At 53.4% G+C, this 24,456-nt stretch overlaps 1 protein-coding gene across 1 annotated transcript in view; it reads left to right on the plus strand.

The window, feature by feature from the left end:
* The first annotated feature begins 4,528 nt into the window (after positions 1–4,528).
* LOC116944363 (von Willebrand factor D and EGF domain-containing protein-like) overlaps positions 4,529–24,456 on the plus strand; it is a 40,162-nt gene continuing 20,234 nt past the window's right edge. The window contains exons 1-11 of the mRNA XM_076068529.1: positions 4,529–4,778; positions 10,322–10,506; positions 12,928–13,159; positions 13,750–13,914; positions 17,452–17,693; positions 18,061–18,150; positions 18,307–18,451; positions 19,195–19,403; positions 19,959–20,032; positions 22,578–22,860; positions 24,106–24,329. Of these exons, the coding sequence (XP_075924644.1) occupies positions 4,706–4,778; positions 10,322–10,506; positions 12,928–13,159; positions 13,750–13,914; positions 17,452–17,693; positions 18,061–18,150; positions 18,307–18,451; positions 19,195–19,403; positions 19,959–20,032; positions 22,578–22,860; positions 24,106–24,329 (1,922 nt within the window). The 5' untranslated portion in view covers positions 4,529–4,705. The remainder of the gene's footprint in view (positions 4,779–10,321; positions 10,507–12,927; positions 13,160–13,749; positions 13,915–17,451; positions 17,694–18,060; positions 18,151–18,306; positions 18,452–19,194; positions 19,404–19,958; positions 20,033–22,577; positions 22,861–24,105; positions 24,330–24,456) is intronic.

A 24,456-nucleotide genomic window follows, 5' to 3' on the forward strand; every position in this document is an offset into this window, starting at 1 on the left:
TTTACCTACGTGACTTTACCGAATAGAACCAAAGAGTGTGGATCCTTGCAGTCACGAAAGCTTCAAATCTAGAACGTCTCATTGCGTGGAAATCCCCGTAAGCCGAATCACCCAGAATGCACTCGATTTCGTCAGAGCTCGGAAGCTAAGCAAGGGTTGAGTCTGGAAAGTGCTTGGATGTGGGATGATCACCGTGAGTGGAACTGGCGTTGTTAGGCTGCTCCTGTCGCGGGATACATCGTTGTTGTACTCTACTCTGCTCCCAAAATCTATGCCCACCCCCCCCCCCTTCCATCAGCAACCCCCCCATGACCCGCACACCGTGGGAAGAAAATTCAGCAGCAGCGGGGTGGACACACGGGGCTGAACACGTGCAGACACGACGAGCAGAGGCATTGTAGTGTAAAGACAACTCGGGCAGCACGTCCATGAGTGGCAGTAAGCACTCGAGAAGGGGGGATAGCAGATTATAATCAGGGGCGGTCAGTGAAGCATTTCTACGTCCGTACCGTTTCGACAATGCGGGATTAGATAAACACAATTTGCGGCTTAACTGTGGCCACTGGGTCGCCATCTGTGTACGCACACACTGCATTTTTACATGATCCCTTCCATAACTCAGTCGTTTAAAATAACAGTTTTGTCAATGTATTTTGTATCGTGTTTTACCAGCACAAACAACTACGATGCAGAATAAAGGTCAAATAATACCTAACTTATTTTGTCAGCAATTGCCGTTCTAAGGCTGTTTTCTCCTCCGTCAGATTCTTATGATTGTTGAGCGAACTTACCTTCTGTTATTCTCATTAATTGTATGTATGTTGAACTTCTGTCATACCGTACTCAGGCAACCGTGCGAATCGGAGATGCGTTTTTTTAAATAACTGCTTAAAACGCATTTCTATTGGTTGTTATTACAACCTACTAAGTCCGTGTTATTATACAGGGTGCTTCAAAAAATGTTAACACTTATATGGGACTATCGTTTTTAATGGAAAAAGAACGGATAATTCACTGTAAGATGATAACGAATGTATGTTAATAGCTTCCACAATTCTTGGTTCTTTCGGTAAAGTCACGTAGAAGGGAAATAATAAAATAATAAAAATAAAACATAATAAATAAAATTCTCACGAAAGAATTTTATTATTTTATTATTTCCCTTCTACGTGACTTTACCGAAAGAACCAAGAATATGAATCCCTGCAATCACGAAAGCTTTAAATCGAAATTTAGCTTCAAAAAGTCAACGAGTCTCTCCACTTGTTCGCCATCATTGTCAACACGTTGCCTGGAATCTTTTCCAGGTGGCCTCCAAAGCGCCAGAGGTTGCACATATCTCGTGTCACAAATTCCCTGAAGTGTATTATCTGAACATTCCCACACACTTAGTTACCAGCACCAAGTATTGCACGCGTGAACCGTCTTCCTTTATTTTTATTTATTGCCCCTGCAAAATTCCACAAGTGCTCCCTGGATCAACCGATCCCTGCGCGGGGAAATGATGAAGCCCACACAGGAGTGGCGGATTACTCCATGGCACGGTGATGGAGAGTCGCAAAATGATGTACCCCGCATGCCATCTGCCCTTTGTGGATTCACCGCTGAAAGTCAAAATTGGCCACTTATCTGACAGCGCATCACCTGTCCCTGTCAATGTTCGCAGAAGTGTTCCATTGACCCCGCCGGGTCAACGCTGCAGTTAAACATTGGCGCAATCACTGCCACTACGAATTGTGTTCAAAATGTAAAGATATGAGCAGAATCTGCAGTTCTTTAATTTGCTTTTTGGCCATATTTTTGCTAAAACAAAAACAGAAACATTAACAGGTGATGCCAATTACATATGATTTGGGGGTATCGGGTGGCACATCATCGGGCTCTTGAACAGTTTAAGGTCATTTGAAGCCAAAGAAAATATTGAATTTCGTTACCAAAACTATTCATGGCTTCTGGGTCCCGTGTTTAATTGGCTGTTTAACTGCATTGAGCACGAACAATTGCTGTGTTCCGACTGGCGTGCGCTAAATGCAGTCGTTGTTTAAAATAGCAAATGTTCTCCCTGGGCCTCGCAAGCGATCACCTTCAAACTGAGGTCACCGCCGCCGTTACCACCACCACCATCACCACCACCACCACCACCGCCGTGCCATGTGTCTGGCCCAGTGTACGAGGGGGGTACCACCTCACTCTCGTACAAACACGGCCTCCTCTGCTGGATACGGTGTGAGGGCAGGCGTGAAAATGTGAACGCCGATCCGACACTCTCCACTCTCTCTGGAGGGCAGCATGGGTTGGGCAGTGGCCAGGAGAGAAGGTGGGGCAGTTGGCTCATGCCAGCTGTGCCCTATGGATGAGTGGACGTCTGTGAAAAAGAGCTTTATAGCTCATCGGATTCCTCCAGTCTAATATATATTATGATTCTGAGTGAGGGCAGCATCAGGAGCTGGGGCAATGTCTTTGTACGTTCATCACCTCCACCACCCTGACCACACGTGCAAGCGACGCTACCCTCACTCACCACCCTACCTCACCACCCCCCCTCCCTCACCAACCACGCCGACCTTTAAACCTCATCACCTTCTAGTGCCACTTTCACCAAACGCACTGCCCTCACCACCCTACTCCACAAACATACATCACCAATCCTCACCATCGTCACCGACCTCACGACTCTCCACAACCACACTCACTCGCCTCACCACTCCGATCATTCTCACCACCGTCGTCGTCATCCACAGCTCTCCGCATCCTCACCACCCTTACCACCCTCACCATCCTCACCATCTTCACCATCCTCACCACCCTCACCACCCTCACCACCCTCGCCATCCTCACCACCCTCACCATCTTCACCATCCTCACCACCCTCACAGTCCTCACCACCCTCATCACCCTCACAGTCCTCACCACCCTCATCACCCTCACCACCCTCACCATCCTCACCACCCTCACCATCCTCACCACCCTCACAGTCCTCATCACCCTCACCACCCTCACCACCCTCACCATCCTCACCACCCTCACCACCCTCACCATCATCACCACCCTCACCACCCTCACAGTCCTCACCACCCTCACCACACTCACCACCCTCACCACCCTCACCATCCTCACCACCCTCACCACCCTCACCATCCTCACCACCCTCACAGTCCTCACCATCCTCACCACCCTCACCATCCTCACCACTCTCACAGTCCTCACCATCCTCACCACCCTCACCACCCTCACCACTCTCACAGTCCTCACCATCCTCACCACCCTCACAGTCCTCACCCTCACCACCCTCACCACCCTCACCATCCTCACCACCCTCACCACCCTCACCATCCTCACAGTCCTCACCCTCACCATCCTCACCACCCTCACCACCCTCACAGTCCTCACCACCCTCACCACCCTCACCATCCTCACCACCCTCACAGTCCTCACCATCCTCACCACCCTCACCACTCTCACAGTCCTCACCATCCTCACCACCCTCACAGTCCTCACCACCCTCACCACCCTCACCATCCTCACCACCCTCACCACCCTCACCATCCTCACCACCCTCACCACCCTCACCACTCTCACAGTCCTCACCATCCTCACCACCCTCACAGTCCTCACCACCCTCACCACCCTCACCATCCTCACCACCCTCACCATCCTCACCATCCTCACAGTCCTCACCATCCTCACCACCCTCACCACCCTCACAGTCCTCACCATCCTCACCACCCTCACCATCCTCACCATCCTCACCACCCTCACCATCCTCACCACTCTCACAGTCCTCACCATCCTCACCACCCTCACCACCCTCACCACTCTCACAGTCCTCACCATCCTCACCACCCTCACAGTCCTCACCCTCACCACCCTCACCACCCTCACCATCCTCACCACCCTCACCACCCTCACCATCCTCACAGTCCTCACCCTCACCATCCTCACCACCCTCACCACCCTCACAGTCCTCACCACCCTCACCACCCTCACCATCCTCACCACCCTCACAGTCCTCACCATCCTCACCACCCTCACCACTCTCACAGTCCTCACCATCCTCACCACCCTCACAGTCCTCACCACCCTCACCACCCTCACCATCCTCACCACCCTCACCATCCTCACCATCCTCACAGTCCTCACCCTCACCATCCTCACCACCCTCACCACCCTCACAGTCCTCACCACCCTCACCACCCTCACCATCCTCACCACCCTCACAGTCCTCACCACCCTCACCACCCTCACCCTCACAGTCCTCACCATCCTCACCATCCTCACAGTCCTCACCCTCACAGTCCTCACCATCCTCACCACCCTCACCACCCTCACAGTCCTCACCATCCTCACCACCCTCACCATCCTCACCATCCTCACCACCCTCACAGTCCTCACCCTCACCATCCTCACCACCCTCTGGCGACAACCCTAAACAGCACCACCACCCCCCACCACCATCGACCACCTTTGCCTGCCCCCCATCTCCACCCTCCACCCCCCACTCGCTGCCCCCCCCCTCCCACCCCTCCCTCCCGCACTGCTCGGCCGAGCTCAACGCTCGTCAGCTCGGGCCGTGGCACTTTGATCGGCCTGGCCAGGAGCAGGAGGAGGAGCGGGAAGAGGAGGAGGAGGAGCGGGAAGGAGGAGGAGGAGGAAGAAGAAGAGGGATGTGCAGAGAGAGAGGCGGCCTGCCGAGAGAGAGAGAAGCATGGCCCATCTACCCCGCCAGCTCGGCTGGCTGTGTTGGCTCTGCTGCTGGAGGGCGATGCTCGCCCAAGCAGGTATGGCCGTGCTCCGTCGCACCTCGTCGACCTCCACGCCTCGTCAGGCTGCACACCTTGACGCTCACCCTCCCTCGACAACGAGTTCGTCATCGCCACCCAACGAACACTCAGCACCTCGTTGATTCCCACTCCACACGTCACTGGCTATCTTGCACTTCGTCACCAGATCGTTCTCTTCGTACAATCGCCTTCCGCACCCCATCACCGTGCACAACCTCGTCATGCACCCTCTACACCTCTTCACACACCCCCTCCACCTCATCACACACCCCCTACACCTCATTATTCACCCCTACACCTCATCATGCACTCCTTACACCTCATCACCACCCCTACACCTCATCACACACCCCCTACACCTCATCATTCACCCCCGACACCTCATCATGCACCCCCTACACCTCATTACCACCCACTACACCTCATCACACACCCTCTACACCTCATCATTCACCCCTACACCTCATCACGCACACCATACACCTCATCACACACCCTCTACATCTCATCATGCACCCCTACACCTCATCATGCACCTCTACACCTCATCACGCACCCCCTACACCTCATCATGCACCCCCTACACCTCATCACACACCCTCTACACCTCATCACACACCCCCTACACCTCATCATGCACCCCCTACACCTCATCACACACCCTCTATATCTCATCACGCACCCCCTACACCTCATCATGCACCCCCTACACCTCATCACACACCCTCTACACCTCATCACACACCCCCTACACCTCATCATGCACCCCCTACACCTCATCACACACCCTCTACACCTCATCACGCACCCCCTACACCTCATCATGCACCCCCTACACCTCATCACACACCCCCTACACCTCATCATGCACCCCCTACCGCCTCATCACACACCCTCTATATCTCATCATGCACCCCCTACACCTCATCACGCACCCCCTACACCTCATCACGCACCCCTACACCTCATCATGCAACCCCTACACCTCATCATTCATCCGACACAACTAATCAGCGCGTCAATGTGTTCCACGCGTCACTATCCCTCTGCATTTCATGACCGTATCGCTGGATCGCTGCACGCCGTTATCATTTCGCATGCAGGTTGCACACACACACGAATGTCGTCTACACCTCGTCTCTCTGTCAAACCATCATCATCACCCCTCCACGCCACCGTTAACTCTTCACACCTCGCACTCAACCGTTGCCATCCTCGAGCAAGACATCATCCCTCCCTCCTGATAAATATTCCTCCTCTCGAAATCACGAAATCACGAGCTCCCCTCCTCCTCCTCCTCCGTACTATTCTCATCATCTCACCACGCTCCTCTTCGAGCAAATTCTCCCTCTCATCATCGCCCTCCTCTTCACGCCGGGATGGGCACCAGCGTGCTTCATGGTGTGTGTGGTTTAAAGGTCTCGCGTGGAGCAGGGTGGGGGGGGAGGCACGGATGGTAAGTACTATTGTGGCAACACCTGTACTGCCAACACGTGCACTCCTGGCACGTGTAACGCGTGTACTGCCGGCACGTGTAACACGTGTACTGTGAACACGTGTCATCTCGGCACGTGTAACACGTGCACTGTCAACACGTGTACTCTCGGCACGTGTAACACGTGCACTGTCAACACGTGTACTCTCGGCACGTGTAATACGTGCACTGCCGGCACGTGTGTCCGACGCGTATTTGTACGGCACGTGTGTACCACGTGCGTGTCTAAAACGCGCCTGCACCATGGACACGCGTGTCCACCACGCGTCGTGCCCGCGCGCGGTGTTAACGCGGACACCACGTGCTTGGCACCCACGTGCAGTGCCTGCTCGTGTGTATGCACACCACGTGCTTGGCACCCACGTGCAGTGCCTGCTCGTGTGTATGCACACCACGTGCTTGGCACCCACGTGCAGTGCCTGCGCGTGTGTATGCACACCACATGCTTGGCACCCACGTGCAGTGCCTGCGCGTGTGTACGCACCGCCACGTGCGCAGCTGTCGCCCGCATGCGTGAGACAATGCCCTGCTGTGCCACCAGCACGCGCGCGCACAGCGCGTGCACACCAGGTGGGTCTCGAGTGCTGTGTGGCTGACGTGTGGTGAATGAGCCTCGATCGTCACGTTAGCGCGACAACAAACCAGGCGTTCTAAACATGCTTGAGGTTAGAATGTGACGCTGAACCGGGGTGAGAACTCAAAGAGACCAGGATGAGTCTCATTTGCAAGGGCAAGCGTGACCCCGGGCATTAGTCATACGGTAGTGGGCGATGTTTTGCCGTATATAATAACGATTGAGTAATTCGCAGGCGTATTATATATTTTTTTAATGTGGATCCTGACCCAGGCGCGCAATGACCAGCTGTTGCGAAGGACGCCGGGGTGGGGGGAATCTGTGGCGTGCACTGTGAAGATGTTGGCGCGTAGCAGTGTTCTGGTTATTGGTTATTACACACCGCAGTGATAACCAGGGCGGCCGTTGGAATTCGAACCGTGAGCCATCAGCAACAGGCCCTGCCACTGCTCTTTAATCGCCGAGCAGTTAACGAGCAACGAATATTTACGGTTTGTAAGAAAGACAGGAAAAACACAAATTGCAGGGCTTGAACGGAGTTGACGTAACAATGCACGCCTTGGTGAATGCCCCGTGTGAGTGGTGGCCAGCTCTGTGTGCGCGTGTGTGGGTGGGGTGCGTCCTCTGTTCAAACAGCGCGCAGTTTGTCCAAACACGCGCATTGTGCAGGTTGCCTGCAAGGCCACTCACGGCCTGTCCGTGGTGGAGGCGATTACCAACAGTGCAGTTGGTGGTGTCCCCATTGCTGTCCAGTGGTGGGACTATTGGCAGTCCCTCTAAGGTGGGGGGAGGGGTTCGAGGTAGGTAGAGAGGGGCTCACTCCCTTAAATTGTGACAGTAGTTGAACGTTTGTTTATGCTCCACCTCCTAACCCCCCCCCCACCCCCCTTTAAACATCAGTGCCTTTGGCCATGATGACACCTTTAGCTGATGTTTGATGTTTTAAGCAAGGTCGTGCTGCAAGTGCAGGGCTGCCTGGTCGAGAGGAGGTGTCGCTGATCTGAGCGAGACGAGAGTGGTTGGAGAGCAGCCCACAAGCCCAGACCATTGGCTCCATTAAAGTGTTTGTGGAATGGAAGATTGCATCCTATCGGTCAGAAAACTGCTAAATGTCCACAATTTTGCCCCGAATGTTTTTTTACTCTGAAAAATCAGGATTACATGTCTTTCGCTGACACTTGAATCACACCGCAAGACGCAGTAATTTCTTAACGTTTTCTATGCATGAGCGATTTTTTTGGTGTTTGGACAATTAGGTGGTAAGGAACGCTTACTCTCATGATAATACCCACGTCTAGGGGCCGTGTTTTCAGGACTGATTGAGAGGTGGAAGATAGTGGGACAATGAAATTTTACGCAAATGTAGGTCAGCAATGTAGAAAACGAAATGATAATCCCTCGCGCAGTTTCCATAAAGCACGGAGAAGCTGCATAAGGCATTAACCCCGCCAGGGAAATCCAACACGCAGACCCTGGGACGAACGGTAAAGCTGTCTTGAGCCTGGGATTCTCTACGTGGGACGCCAAATTGAAAACTCTCACTTGATGATCGCTGCTTATTGGCGGGTGCATCAACAGTGCGAGGCATTTCATTCATTCCACGGTACGATTTTATGTGTGTATGTTGAACTTCTTTCGCACCGTACGTAGCCAAGCGCGCTTATCGGAGAAGCGGGGGAAGGATAGATTGGTTTCAGATGCAGTGTCTGCCTTGTCTGGTGCGGGCTGCAGTTGTTCACAACACTGCAGCGCGTCTTGCTCGACCACACTTTGGCATATTTACCAACCGTACAGATTTAAGTGGAATGCCGTGTATTGTTAAACCGTTTTGCTGCATACCGAGTTCCAAAGCGAATCACACCACTATTTTGGGAAACTTAGAATGTTTTCTCGAGTATCATTGTGTCAAATAAAGGTTTTTAAATCGGCAGCTATTGTAAGGGCTGGCGAAGAGTATGCTATGGCATCTCGACTCTCTTGTTTCACGTGAAAGCGATCACCTTAATTAACCAGCAAATCAACAGATGATTGATAAAAAAAATCAGACAATACCAACACCCCCACACCCCCACAGCCCCACCCAACAATTCCACTCCGACTGCTGCAGCATTTTTAGAAATTGGAAAGAGAAAAAAAACTCCACATTGGGGGGGGGGGGGGGGGGAAATCGTTTCCAATTTGAGACGACGTCTCGTCGGCGCTCAGCGAGCCACGTGCTGCCAGGGCGTCGTCGTGGTCGTGCCGACAGGTCTGCAGCGGCGGTCATGAACAACGCGAAGGTTGCAGGGTTTTTTTGGGCGTGACAGCTGTGCGCCCTGCCACCTCCCCCGTGGCCGGGGAGAGGCAATGAGTGAGTTGCCGTCAGCCTGCTCCAGCCAGCTCCCACTCGCTCTCGCTCTGGCTCGGAATGTTGAAGTTTGCAGTTTTGATGTCAGCTGGCGTGATAATTAGTGAGCAGCTGAATTAGCTCCGTGTTTTTGTAATGCCCCAAATGCCGCTTTTCAAAATACAGTAACAACGGCTTACGTCTAAAATACGGCTCTTAGAAGCGTGCAGCTATCTCGTCCAGGAGGTTAAAGGTTAAACTCAAGGCTGTTATATTAATTGACCCACATGTTCACTCAAATGGGAAAAAAAATATATCAAATTCCAGCTTGAGGTTAGTGACATGACCGACCTTCGTGTACCAAAATGGGTTTCTGTAAATCTGCATCCATTCCACGCAACAGCGCGGCAGACACTCTGCCAGAAGCCATACGGTCCCACAGACTGATCCAAAAGAACCAAAGAAGATGATCCAACGCAGTTTTCCAACACCGCCTCCAAGCCTACGTAAAGTGAATACCCGCCCTCCCGCATGTGAAGGACAGCTTCCACCTCAACGTAGCTTGGTGCGTCTGGGCGGGAGGCTAACGTGGAACCCCGAGTTGGATTCGCTTGCCGGGTTCATCCGGGTGTCGGTCCTCGCCCGGGTGGCACTCGGGCCCGGTTTATAACGCGCCCTGCGGTGAGACTTCAGTTTGAATTGTATCGCGTGCGCCGTCTTGTGACTTGGGAATTCGATTCTGAAAGACTTCATTTTAAGGCACCCCTCCCCCCCCCAAAAAAAAAAACCTTAAACGTGTTCCTTTTGTGCGTGTTTATAGCTGTCACGTGGATGATCAAAGGTCTTAGTCAGCTGCTAACCTTGCGACCACAGGGGGATCCCAACATCGTTGTACATATTCTCTATAATCGTAACTCTCACATATTAAAATAAAAAGTAGAAATTTGCAGCCCATTGTCAGTCGACTGCTGTATTAAGGTATCCCCACGTTTGACCATACTTCACCACGCTTGTCAGCGCATATTGGGGGCAGAGGAGAGGCCCAGGACCCGTCCAGATATCACCACTGGTGTTAGCCGAGGGTGAGAATCAAACTCGCTAAGCACACAACATTTTCTAACAAACAAAACAATATTTTTCCGTAGCTCCTGAATGCCAGCCCGGAGGGCACGAGGTGCTGGACAGCCCATACCGCAGCGTGCAGTTCGACTCGACGCAACTGCAGCAGTCGGCCATCCAGGACCTCATCTGCGACCACTCCCTCCGCGCAGGATGGTACCGCTTCAACGTGTTTGGCAAGCCTGCCCAGATGCCCACGACCTGTGTGGAGGTAGTTCCTGCATGCCCCGTCGCGTGGACACGCAACACAGACAAAGATCCCCCGTATAGCCTTAACAGACTGTGGGGACAAGTGCCCCAACAGTCTGAAGGCCGGCACTGTGGCACACGAGGGGGTGGGTGGCCAGCACCACGCCCGGCCGCCTTTATCTCCCTATTGACGATGTTAACACGGCGTTCCAGTGACTTATTTGAGTCTGAGTTGACCTAGGGGAGACCCAGAAGCGGTTCAGATAATCGTCACTGGTGATGGCCGTGAGCGGGAATCGAACTCGGGTCGCCGGCTTCGTAGCGCTAACCGCTCCGTCACCTCTCCCCGCAATGCACGCGCGTCACTCCGTTTAGAATCTGCACCAGAGACTGCTTATGGTTGATTTGTGCCAGACACTGCCTGTTTAGTGAAACGTCACTCACTACGTGACGCCTTGTTAGAGTTGGTGCCCGCAAAGTTTGATGAAAAGCAGTTCTCCCGTTGTACGTAACCTGCGATAGGAATGGGACGGGGCGCTCCCAGCGCACGCGCGTGCGCAGCAGCAGTGGCGGCATCGCCCGTTGCGTTGCACACGTGGTGTCGGGTCATTATTGGTGGAGTGTTGCGTTTTAAAAATAGAGGTGATTGAGTATTGAATGCCCCCGCCCAGCCTCCCGCTGAGCGTGTTTTGGCGGTTGTTGCCGGCTCTCATTGTGTTCAGCAGCTGCCGCATTATTGAAGCCAAAACCGATTACGATGCGCGGGGACTTTTGCAGATTTCCTTTTGCTGGAATTTATTATAGGGACCCGCTTCCAGGGTAGAAAATCACTTAAATATTTTCAATTTATGTCTCCCAGTAGCTTCGCTCTGGTTTTACAGGAATGAGCGTTTTTGACGTTTTTTGCCCCGTGTGTACGTATTTGTCTCAACGCAAATCGCAGGGGCACTTTTACTTTTCATGACGCGGCTTCGATGCCCTCCGGAGCCGGCGAACAGGGCCCGGCTTTGTTCGGCCGCTCCTGCGCTCCGGTCAAATAAGCATCACCTTTCTGCCCGGCGTGCGTGCGCAACAATATTTTCGCACGGTTGCACGCGGGCATAACCGTGGAACACAAGCGCGGCGTGCGTGTCGACGCGAGACGTTCGTCAATTTTATAACCCCAGTGCGGCCCCGCGACTACACACAACACGTGACTAAACACAACACGTGACAACACCCACCACCACTATCATCATCATCATCGTTGTGCTGTCAAACCCCAACGATGGTTTCAAATGCGTGGCGGAACCTCACGATGATGATGTCTTATCGGCGAAAGTGGCACCCTTCTGAGATGTCGCGAAGAACGCTGCTTTAACCGAACGGTGCAGCTGCTGCACGGTGCTCTGCACATCGCCTTGCAGTTTTTTTTTGTCGACAGATTATAAAAATACCTTGAAGGTCTGCTCCGAAAGCCATCACACGCACAGAGAGACGTTTTAAGTGTCGTTTAATATAACTTTGTTTTGCTGACCTCACGAGCGCCGAGTACTCGCGCCTCGTTTGTTGTTTTAGTAGGAAGCCAGGGTCAACTTACTCAGAATATTCGCGGAGTGTGTACATTGACAGTACGTGGTGCTCGAACGGGACTGGTGAGATTCCACGTGGCCGTCGTGACTCATGGGACGAATTATCCAAACTTAATAATTGAGAGGAACGAGAGTGTGATTTACAATAAAAGAGAAACAGACGCAGCTCACGATGCGCAGGGACAGCACAGCTTTTGATGAACGTGGCCTCGTCACATCCACCCTGTCCTCCACAACCTTCTGACAGTTTTGTTTGATCGATGACCATTGAGAAACAATATCGAACTGGTGTTAGATTTGACTCGGGCCTGCGATCGGTACATCCCGCTTTGAACCACGCGGACTTGACGATTCCCCGATTGCACGTGACAGCGGCAGCCACGTGGAATTTCACCGATCCTGTTCTATCATCACGTACTGTGAATGTGCACACCTTGGTACGAATGAGAGCATCACACTCTGAATGTTCCTCGTTAGTCCATCGCCTCTTCAGGGTCAATGAACGGTAATTTTTCCTGTGAGCAAACCAATTATCCGAGGTCACCAACGAAGGTAGTCGAAGTGACTTTCTGCCCAATCGAGCATTCAGAAGGTGCTCATTTCCTGTTTACGGCCTTGAGCCAGTGGTGCAAAATTCCACATTTCTATGGCGGGGGCGGGTAGTATATCCATGCAAACCACGGGTAACTTCCCCACAAAGTGGTACCTATTGTATCGACCCAAGAGCGATTGATGCGCTGCGGAAACCTCGTAACCACCTTTCGATCGCGAGCCGCTCGCCGTACCGCCGAGACGAAGACGATCGCCTCCTCGCGTCTCGCGCGGAGCGAGCGACGCGGGCGCACCCCAAACGGGCGCGCGTTGTCGCGCAGATGAACCGCTGTGGCACGCAGGCCCCCGTGTGGCTGTCGCTGCACGGCGTCGAGTTGCTGCCGGCGCCGGGTGAGGCGCGCCAGCTCACCGCCTGCGCCACCTGGCAGTTCTTCCCGGGCTCCACCAAGGACTGCTGCCTCTTCCGCATCCCCGTCACCGTGCGCAATTGCGGCGACTTCCACGTGTACCTGCTGCGGCCGACGCAGGGCTGCATGGGCTACTGCGCGCAGGGTGAGCGCCACGCGGGGACTCCGACGCTCGTCGCGTTTTGCTTTTGCCGGAAAGGGGAGCCACTCCCTGGCACGTTTGGGGGTCGTCTCGGTAAACCCGTTGAAGGGCATTCCGCGTTGCTGCCCACTTGTGTAGGGTACGTGCCAAGTGTGCCAATGCAGGAACCAGCGGGCTTTGATTTGGCCAGTTGTTGGTGCCGGTTCTGGATGCGTTGCCAGGCGCTCGTTCCGTGGTTCCCCTCCCGCGCCCCTGCGTGCAAAAAAAAAAATAACCCCACTAGCGCGCGCTACAAATGCTGCAGCGTTTTTCAGAAGCAGATTGCGCAAATGACGACGCTGCATGAAAACGCAGACAAGCATACCGAGGGCATCGGTTCCGTCACGATCGTTTGGGACGTTGAATGGGGTGGGTAGGGGATGGGGGGGGGGGGTGCCCAAGCTTCCACGTGGGCTGTGGTGCCGAGGAGGCCGTGTGACTTCACTCTCTCAGTAGAGGTGCATTGGTCGCGGGGGACGGCGATCTGGGCGCACGGCAGTCGTGCGCCACACGGGCGAGCGTTGAGTGGAGGCTGCCGGTTGCGTCGTTAACAGTGGTCCCCGATGCACGCACGCCGCCCGACGAGTCCGCTCTGCTGGTCGAGGCGGCGGCGCTGGAGGAGGCCGCGGTGCCAGACGGACCAGCGCTGCCGGAGGCACCGGTGGTGCCTGAGAGACTGTGCGGCCCTGGGGAGGAGGAGGTGAACGGCGCCTGCAGAGGTAAGGCGCTGGGCGCGCACACACACACACACACACCTGGGATACGGAATGTTCATCGGAATACTCCCTGCGTAGGGTTTGCTGTCACGCTGCGGAGCCCTCTGATGTGTTTGGAATTGTACCGTGTTGTTCGGTGCGATGTCCGATGACTGCCCGGCAAATAAGGAACGTTGGACCAATCAATGTTCGCTCAGCAGTTCTAACCACATTCCAACGTTGGCCCAACTTTGCGCGCGTAGTGGGTGAACATCAGTTAACTTACTGAAGACGCTCCCCGAGCACATGGAGCAAAACACATTTGACATATATCCTTGTCTGTTTATATATTAGTATAATGGCAACTCTATCGCTCTTTAATGTTACGGAAACTTAACTTGTAGTGCCTCTCCGGGGCCGACAGATTTAGCATCACTGCGTCTTACAAAAATGTGCCAATGCCAACTTACGATCCAGGGATATATTCGACATTGATTTTTATTATTTTTTCTTCAATATTTTGGATTTCTCATGTGACACAGTTGTTTTGACTCTGATTTCCATTTGCTTCACCGCCGCACTTTATATTACGTGTTGATGTTGTTATTTTGGTGACTCGCATCACTCCTGCCAATGAGAAGCAGTCGTAGTTTATTTTGAATTACCCTGTGAGCCAACAAGCACCCTAATTGGGTTTCATCAACAAAGAACAACACCGCCGCTTCTCCGACATACGCAAAAAGTCCCAGTAAACATAAATAATGAGCAATGACATATAAGCGGGATGAAAAAAAGATAGATAGATAGCAAATCATAATCGCAATGTAAAAATATTCTTCTTTTTTCAAAGAAAAAACAAGTTATATATAGCTCATTATCAAATAGCACGCTGTATCTCTAAAAAAAAAGAATTTAAATCTGCCATATTAATTATAATGCAGATAGGCCTTAAACATCTGGGCAAGCAATGTAAATTCGATGCGGCAAAACACACGCGGTGCAACCCCAAAATACATCGAAGAGCTGCTGATGGTAATATTCCCATGAACTGTGAACCCATCTTCACCTCTCCATGTCCGCCCGCCGAAGTCAAACGTCCTTCCAGTGGCGAGCGCATCTCAGAACTCGCACCGTGCGGGCGGGCGGGCCTCCTACGGCGGTGGGCAGAGCAAGCGGTGTCGCACGGTCGCCCTCTCGCATCGGAATATTCGTTTGTCCTGGAGGAATCCGATGAGCTGTGAAGCTCTTTCCCCCCCTCCCCACAGATGTCCAACCTCAGTCGCTGCTCTCTGGCTTTGTGGAGCACCGCCACGTGGCCCGGGTTCGGCTCTTGAGCTGTCGACTCGGGTGGTTGGGTTCAGTGCCGGATTAAGCTAGCATAGTACGATAGTAATAGAGCAAGTACAGATTCACTGAACCGGAATTGATAGCTTGAAAGCATTTAGCGCGGGGCCCTTGAAAGTGCGGGGCCCGTAGCTACTACATATGTAGCTACTACATATGTATTAGTACATATGTAGTAGCTACATATGTAGCTACTACATATGTAGTAGTACATATGTAGCTACTACATATGTAGCTACTACTTATCTAGCTACTACATATGTAGCTACTACATATGTATGTAGCTATTAAATATGCAGCTTCTACATATGTAGCTGCTACATATGCAGCTGCTACATATGTAGCTACTACATATGCAGCTTCTACATATGTAGCTACTACATATGTAGCTGCTACATATATAGTTATTGTTGCTACTAGGATAATCCGGCACTGGTTGCGATGTCGGTTCGCAGTTTTCCACATGGTCCACCGCGCCACGGCTCCCATAGTTCCATTTATTTTCCATTTATTTGGTATAGCCCTGTGAGCCATTCGGCTCTTGAATCGGGTGCAACCGCAACAAACAAAAAACACGAACAAGAAAACATCTTAAAGTGACTATGTGACTGTGCAAACAGAAAATCCAGGAAAAAAATATCAAAATATTCCTGAAATAGCACCGTACACCAACGCTGTGTGCAAAAATCCCAGTGGGATGCAAGTCAAACAACCACAAGACAACTAAGATTAAGGCCATCAGTCTAACTCCGTACTACAACAAACAAAAAACATGGCCAAACCAAAACACTTTTCGAAATCACCAAAATAAAGCCATAATTGCAATGTAACAGTGATCATAGGAACTGTGACCGAATTTTAACAATAAACTACATAAATAACATGTAACACCAAACCCTAGAGCCATAGCTGGCTGCATGAGTCACTCCACAACAACAGGAGCATCAGTCGGAGTATCACATTTTTCAATGTACGCTAAATCAAAATACAGTTAATACTTTGCAGCGGTCATCCGGAGCGAAACATTTTATTTTATCTTAGACCACTGAATAGCAGTGGCAGCTAGGGGTGTACAATTCCTCTATAGCAGTTTTGAGTGAAGATCTCATTGGTAGCGATTCAAGTTGCAGTTTATTGGCAATAGCATTCCAGACCCTGGGGGCATCAATAGCAAAGGCCCTTCCTCCAGTTTTTGTACGGCATGAGTCACTCCACAACAACAGGAGCATCAGTCGGAGTATCACATTTTTCAATGCACCTTTAAGATCAGCACACTAAATCAAAATACAGATAATACTTTGCAGCGGTCATCCTGAGCGAAACATTTTATCTTAGGCCACTGAATAGCAGTGGCAGCTAGGGGTGTACAACTCCTCTAGAGCAGTTTTGAGTGAAGATCTCACTGGTAGCGATTCAAGCTGCAGTTTATTGGCAATAGCATTCCAGACCCTGGGGGCATCAATAGCAAAGGCCCTTCCTCCAGTTTTTGTATGTGAAGCTGCAATAGGGAATGTGAAGCTGCGGGGTCGTTGGCTCGCACACGCTGACCCCCAGCACCAAGGTGCTCGAGGTTGCTCCCGCCGCTACGCCACGCACGTGGTCGTGGGCGTGAGGAGCGGTGGCCGGAGCGGTCAGCGCCGTGTCGCGCTGACCGCTACGAACCCGGCGACCCGAATTCGATTTTCCGCTCACGGCCACCAACACCGATGACGATTATCTGCACCGGTCCTGGGCCTCACCTAGGTCGACCCGGCCGAAAATGAGTACCTGGTGTGGTATGTAAACATCGCCACTGGGGAGACAAAGGCGGTCGGGCGTCGTGCTGGCCATTCTCCCCCTCGTGTGCCGTGCCGGCCTTCATAGGTGGCTACTTGCTAACAGCACTTGCCCCAACGGTCTGTGGAGGCCACACAGGGGACCTTTGTCTTTATCGTTCAGTGGCTGTGTTGTTGTGAGGAAGCTCCTCCGACGTGACTTCAGGCGTTTGACCGCAGCGCTGCGATCGCGCGGGGGGGGGGTCCGGTGTCTTCTCCTCTGCACTTGACCCGCCGCGGCTCTTCAGATGCCCGGCGGTGGCAGCGGCACTGACTGACGACGATAACAACACTACGAGAAGCCCCTAAACGCAGACCGCTAACGACGACGTGAGCGGCGGCGGCGGCGGCAGCTGCTGCAATTGACGACGCTCGCAACCGTGTGTGCGCTCGGGTACACCAGCGACGCTGCCGGTGCTGGCGGAGCGGCCGGTGGTCTCGGCGGCGCCGAGCGGCGGCGGCGGGAGCGGCGTGCACGCGCGCTGCCTCTTCTCGGGCCCGGCGTACAACGGCACGCTGGGCTACGTGGTGGAGTGGACGCGCGTGGCGGCCCGCGGCCAGCGGGAGGCCCTCCGCCGCGAGACCTCGATGCAGCCGCGTGCCAGCATCGAGCTGGACGGTGTCAACATCCGCCTGGGAGACTCGGTGCGTCCCCCCCCCCTCTCACCCCCCCCCTCCACGCCCCTGGGTAAATAATTTTTTTTTAGAAAAAAAAACATGTACGCAGTAAAATTTGGCTCCAAGAAGGAGTTGAACAACTTCAATAAAAATTTTGAATCAGAGGGGAAAACTTTCAAAACACAATTTGGGAAGTGCTAAAGTTCCACGAAGGTCGTACATTCTGGGAAAGTGGGGATTGGCCAACAGTCATTTACCCCAAGAGACAAACTCATTTTGCACCTGCCCACTGCAGAGAGCGTGTTCAGTTCAATAATTGAGCATTCAGCAACTGCATCGTTCTTCACGTTTCGTCTTGACCGTCCGTGCGATTTTGTCGATACCGCCCGTTCAGATCGTGTGCAGCGTCGCCTGCTTCCTTTTGGAATCTCCACAGTCCCAGGGCCCGGCTGTGGAGAGCGAGGAGTTCTTTGCCGGAATCAGGGTAACGGAACACTTCCGCTCACAACGCACTTGGCGCGGCAATTCCCCGTCACAGGCGCTTCGGGGCACTTTGCGGCCCGTGGCTCGAGGTTTTTGTGAGGTATCACTGCGAGGGGGCGGCGTGGGGTTGCGTGGGTGGCGTTTGTCGTCTCTGCAGGTGAGCCCCAGCAGCCTGGAGATGTCGGAGGACGGACGGGAGCACGCGATCGTGGTGGAGAGCACCGTGCCCATCCCGTGCGCCGAGTCGGGCCCCCGCGCACGCAGCTGCGCCCTGGCTGTGCAACTCCACACGTGGAGCGACGGTGAGAGGCGGCTCGGTCTAGTAGAGAGCAGTGGGAACCCGGAGCCAGCGCCGTAGGGTGCTCATGTTTCATGATGCGCACAACAAGTTCGTCGTGCTGGGGCATTGGGAAGGGAAACTGCGCGCACCGTTGTGGGCACAATTGGCAAACGTCACCTAAGAGAGACCAACTCTAACACCTGAAACAATTACAAACCTGGATGCCGGGCCGCAGATTTTTTATCTTTTGTTTTTTTTCTCTCTCAAATTTGATCAGTGTCAGGTGATGAGACGAATCATCCGTTTGTATCTCTCAAAGAGCAGTGCAATACTATGCGGTAGCGAACAGCTCGCCGAAGTGGTAATCACAGAACTACTTCTGAGATCTCTTAAAGTGACCTCTGGGTCCCACAGTCGGAGAGAACACTTTCCCAACCACCCTGCTATGGACAGTAATGTTCCTTACATGACAGCCAAACTTAACATTTTTCGTGCTGGAATTGCTGAATTTAGTCAAATGAAGTACCAAACCTCATTTAGCCTTTTGTACCGTGATTGGTAACCGGGCTGAGACCATCAACTCACTACACTTGAGAACGCAGTGTTTAATCACAGGCGGCTGCCTGGATTCCAACCGAGATACTCAGCGGTGTCAGCCCAGCGCTTTGACCGCTGAGGACAAATTAAATAACCATTAGGATGGAGAGTAGATTTCAGCACGGACGCGTGCCGAGTAATTTGTTGGGGCCTTGGCGTGGCGGCTAGACGGTGGCCCTGCCGACGTGGCGCTCTCGTCGTGCCTCGTGCTGCTCCCCCTCGGGCCCTGCGCGGGCGGCAGCTGCTCTCGGGCCACGGTGTACGTCACGGCCATCGTGGACTTCACGCGGGACGGCGACCGCGACAGCTTCGTCTCCGTGGAGCCGCTCGGCGTCTCCGACTTCCTGTGGTCCGGCTACGCGCCACCGCCCGTGCAGGTGACGCTGCCACCACGGGTAGGCGTTGCGCGGCCTGCCGAGCACCAGCAGTGGGCGTAGGCTGCAGCAGAGAGCCACGGCGGCTGGAGTGCTCGTTGGAGATAGCCTGGGTGGCGACGGACGAGAAGCTAAGGCTTGGGGTTTTTTTTTCTCCGTGATATCAAGTTACCGTTCTTATTTGCCAGCAAACGATGATGCCGGCACACAGCGGCGTACCGTTATGGGAATGGCGTCGTGGGATCTTCTGATGTCCACTGCGTGGCAGACGGGGGTCTCTTTTGTGGGTAATACACCTGTGGTATTAACCAGGGTGGCCTGCCGGATGCCTGCAACAGGTGGTGAACACGCTACCGCCAGGCCATGTCAATATTTTAATAGTTGAATGTGGACCTACCTCGTTGTTTCACTGCCAATTTATAACAGTAAAAGGGAAGGACGTGGATTGGACAAACTGAATGAAACTGTGCAATTGAAAGGTAGGTTCGTTGAGAGAGGCCGCTGCGTGATGCGTGGATGGGTGGTAGCATGGATGCGTGATGCGTGGATGCCCTGCAGGTGACGGTGAGAGACGTACCGACTCCGTACTGCTACTCGCTCACCGATCCGCACGTCATCACCTTCGACGGCAGGTGAGCGTGCGCCCGGTCACAGTAACCGGGTGAGATCTTGGGTGTCTGTTGAACTTTTTCGCACCACCGTACCGGAGCCAACCGTGCTAATGTGGAGGTACGGGGGAAGGACAACAAACTAAACACAAAAAGCAGTTATAAGGACATACGTTTTAAATCTAGGTGATTTAAAAGTTCGTCGCTCCATTTCATTCCTAACATGAGAAGGAAGAGTGGGTGGTCAAGTCAAATGCCAGCAAAGCAATGTCGCCAATCCTGTGGGTTCAATCAAAAGCCAGCTTCATTCAAAAAACAAATTCCGTAACTAAGCACTCCCATGATTCCTCCTCGCACGTTGAGGCCTCGGTCTACCAGCCCGTTCTCATCTCGTTCCACGCCTTTGTTCAACCGGTGCACTGCAGGTCACAGCACCTCTCTGCATCTTTCGACTGTGGAATTCCCTCCCTTCGCCCCGCTACCCAAGCTCTTATCACCCTGCTCCGCTCAAGAAACGCGCAAACTGTTTAACCTACTACATTTTCAAGTGCTGTTTGTTGCTGGCCGCTTGATGTTTGGCCCCTTTGAGTACGTGCTTAGCGGGGGCTGACCTGCACGAGGCAAGGCACACGATCACCACCCATCGCTTTGCACCGCGAGGGTTTTGTAAGCGCGACAAACAAAAGTCGCATTTGACGGAAACCGAGCGAAGAGCGGAATCTCACTCTCAGAGGAGCTGCAGTCGTAGGAGCCGAAGCCCTTGGAGCACTCGCAGCCCTGGGGTCTATACCGGCCGCGCCCGCTGCACCCGCGCGGGGGGAAATCCTGTACACGTGTGAAATACACTGCACGTTTCGCGGGTGCGTGGGTGCGTTGTTGCAAACGCGCGAGGGTTGACGCGTGCGGAGGTGGCAGGAGTGGGTGACAGGAGTAGGGAATGCGTTTCTGGTTGCTGCTTTTGTCAATGGAGGCGGTGGCGGCTCCGACTGCCTTCAGAGCGTCTGCTTGGCTCAGGCTACTGTTTTACTTCGCTAGTGCCAATAATAAGAATGGAAAAACTGCACTGTGCACGTGTTGCTTATGGGAGGTGACACGGGGCCCTCCCCGGCTCCTCTGTGCGTGTGTGCGCGGAGTTGCGAGGCCGTGATTATAGCCCCCACACAGTGCATTGTTGAAAATACTCTGGCTGGGCAGGGCTGTGTCAGAGCGCCCAACCTGAAGTCGTTTCGAGTTAAAATTCCAGTCTGGGGTTTGTGACCCATCATCTCTCTTGGAGGGGGGGGGGCAGGGGGGTCAATAAAATAAGTACCACTTTGTATGAAATCAGATTTCGGTTGTCCTATGGGTGGACTGGCCTCCACCATAGGAGATGTGCACCGCCCCACCCTCTTTTGAGCAGGAAGTCACTTCGACTTGACTTTGTTGACGTGGTCATGATTTTGATTTAAAGCTTTCGTGACTGCAGTGATTCATATTCTTGGTTCTTTCGGTAAAGTCACGTTGAAGGGAAACAATAAAATAATAATAATATATATAAAACAATAAAATTCTCACGACCAGCGGCAAGAACATGTTCTTGCCGTTGGTTTTCACACCTGATGATGACTGCTTGTGTTGCAGTCGAAACGTCGTGATAATTTTATTGTCTTATATATATTATTTTATTGTTTCCCTTTAACGTGACTTTACCGAAAGAACCAAGAATATGTGGTCATGATTATCGTCTGCTCAACTCGTCTGTGGATAAAACCATCGTGGTGCAATGCTCAGCACGCTGGATTTGCCATCCAGTGGTCCCCGGTTTGATGTCATCTCCCGGGATAGTCGTTTAAACAATGGTGCAAGTATCCCAACCCCCGCCCCCCCCCAACCTCTCTCCACCCAGCAGCATAAATGGCTACAACCAGTCGATCGGTAGGTCACGTGTCTGGCTAAGACGTCTGGCTTGGCATCGGACAAAGACGCTCACCGCTTTCAGGTGCGCTTCTGCAGCCGTCTGGAACGTTCTTCCTTCCGATATTAGGAAGCCACTGGAGCTATGCACTTTTAAAACATCATCTAGATTGACAAACTCATTTATTTATAACTGCTTTTTGTGCCAGGCTAGGTGCGCTTTGAGGCAGTCACGTGAAACGTGGAAGGCTCGTTGCTGGCAGGATGTCACGGGGTAGAGCCGGGTGCTATGGGCTGACTGAGATGACTGGCAGCTGCAAAGACATATGCTGCTCGACCGATACACATCAGTACCGTACACGCAAAACATGTAGTCGTTGACGCAATGTAGATTGAAAACTGATTTCGTTAGAACAGCTTTTTTGTGTGTTTAGTCTCTTGTCCTTCCCCCGCACCTCCGATTAGCACGGTCGGTTACGTACGGTGAGAAAGAAGTCAAACCACATACATAGCGTGGAAGAGCAGGCCAACCAGCTCTCTCACTTCTTTAGACCTCCCTCCAATGGGGACGCCTTCTGGCCAGCAGTAGCGGTGGCACGAGCGGTTGCAGTCCTGCACCCGACTCGTCCCCTGCTCACCACCCCCCCCCCCCCGTCCGCCCCCCCGCCGAACGCAGACGTTACGACAACTACGGCACGGGCACGTTCGTGCTCTACCGGAGCACGGCCCGGCCGCTCGACGTCCACGTGCGGCAGTGGGACTGCGGCAGCCGCGAGCACGCCGTGTCCTGCGGCTGCGGCGTGGCGGCCCGCGAGGGGCCCGTCTCCGTGGTCGTCGACATGTGCAACGGCCAGGCGCAGGAGGATGCGCGGCCGCACCTCTCCGTGCGGGGCCTCGTCCTGGAGCACGGCGAGCGGCGGCCCCGGATCACCGAGGCCCAGCAGGGTCGCAAGGTCACGGTACGGGGCCGCGACGGATCCGCCCGCGTCACGCTTTTTGTCCCAGACGAGACAAAGATTCCCCCCCCCAGACTTTTGTGTGGCGAGGCCAGTTCGCGAGTAGCACCTTTCAAGGCCGGCACGGCACACGAAGGGGTTGGGTAGCCAGCGCCGCACCCGGATGCCTTTGTCACCTAGGCGGCGATGTCCAAACATCGCACCAGGTATTAATTTGAGGCCGAGTCGACCTAGGGGAGGACCAGGACGAGTTGCTGGGTTTGTAGCGCAGCGTGCTCATTGTGACACGGCCGCTCATCGTCAACGGTCCGGTATCCTGATGAGGCCAGATGGAAAAGCGTTGTTCCATGTTCAAGTGTGGCTGTGGTTTAGGCTATTTGTCCGGGTTCACAATGGAACCAATCGAACTTGGATTGGCTGAGCATTGCTTTCCGTTGAGACTTTAGACAATGGCATCTGCAATTCACCGACATGTTTCCCAGAAGCTGTGGAGTTCCATGTCGATGTACGTATGTACGTAGAACTTCTTTCACACTGTACGTAGCCAACCGTGCTAGACGAATGTACACAAAGCTGCTAGTCCGGCACATTGTTTGCAGTGCACGGCCACGTTCCGAACTATGTACAGAACAGTATCTTGTAAAGTTCTAGCCGGCTTATGTTTAGTATTATAACAGTCACAAGGACCGTGGGCCCGATTTATAGATTGATTTAGACTCAAAACGAACAAAGCGACTGTAAACAAGCAAAGGGGCCGTCCATAAATGACGTCACGCACCTGGGGGGGGGGGGGTCAGACATTTGTGACGATGTGTGACAAGCGGGGGTGGGGGGTTTGAGAAATGTGACGTCACATCAAAAATGCGCAAATTTAAATAAATATAGAATTGTTATAACAACACTAACAACACTAATTGTTATAACAACACGACAACAACAACATCAGAGTGCAGCGCCACATTACATACGCACTACAATGACAATAGTTTAAAGCGATTTGAAGCATGGTTTATTTTCAAAATGGAAATATGGTTTTGGGTGGGGGAGGCAGAGCTTTGTGACGTCATATTTAAGGAGCGGGGGGTCTGACTTTTTGTGACGCCGTGTGACGAGCGGCGGGGGGGGGGGGGCGGGGTGGAGTCAAAAATCGTCCAAAATCGCGTGACGCCATTTATGGACGGCCCCAAAAGCCAAAACGGGAGGGGGTGGGCAAGGCGACGAATTCGCGCGCGGGGTTCGCCGCCGCAGGTCACGTTCCCGTCCGGCACGTTCTTGCGCGTGGACGTGAGCGACTGGGGGATGAGCGTCGCGGTGCGGGCGCCCGGCTCGGACGCGAACGCCACCCTCGGCCTGTGCGGCACCATGGACGGCGACGCGGGCAACGACTTCCACGACAACCACGGCGGGGAACGTCTGCCCCCCTCCTCGGGCGCGGGCACCGCGGAGCCGCGCCGCTTCGTCGACGAGTGGAGGTGCTCCACGCGACGGCCGCCCCTCCAACCCACCCCACACACACACACACCGTGCGCTCGGGCTTGGCAGGCACGTATCGCTTTGGTAGAGGTTCCCCTGGTCTGAGAAATGCATTTGAATGATTTA

Source organism: Petromyzon marinus, chromosome 2 (genome assembly GCF_048934315.1).
Source record: "Petromyzon marinus isolate PM22_M1 ecotype Great Lakes invasive population chromosome 2, UKy_Petmar_22M1.pri1.0, whole genome shotgun sequence".
Taxonomy (NCBI): domain Eukaryota; kingdom Metazoa; phylum Chordata; class Hyperoartia; order Petromyzontiformes; family Petromyzontidae; genus Petromyzon; species Petromyzon marinus.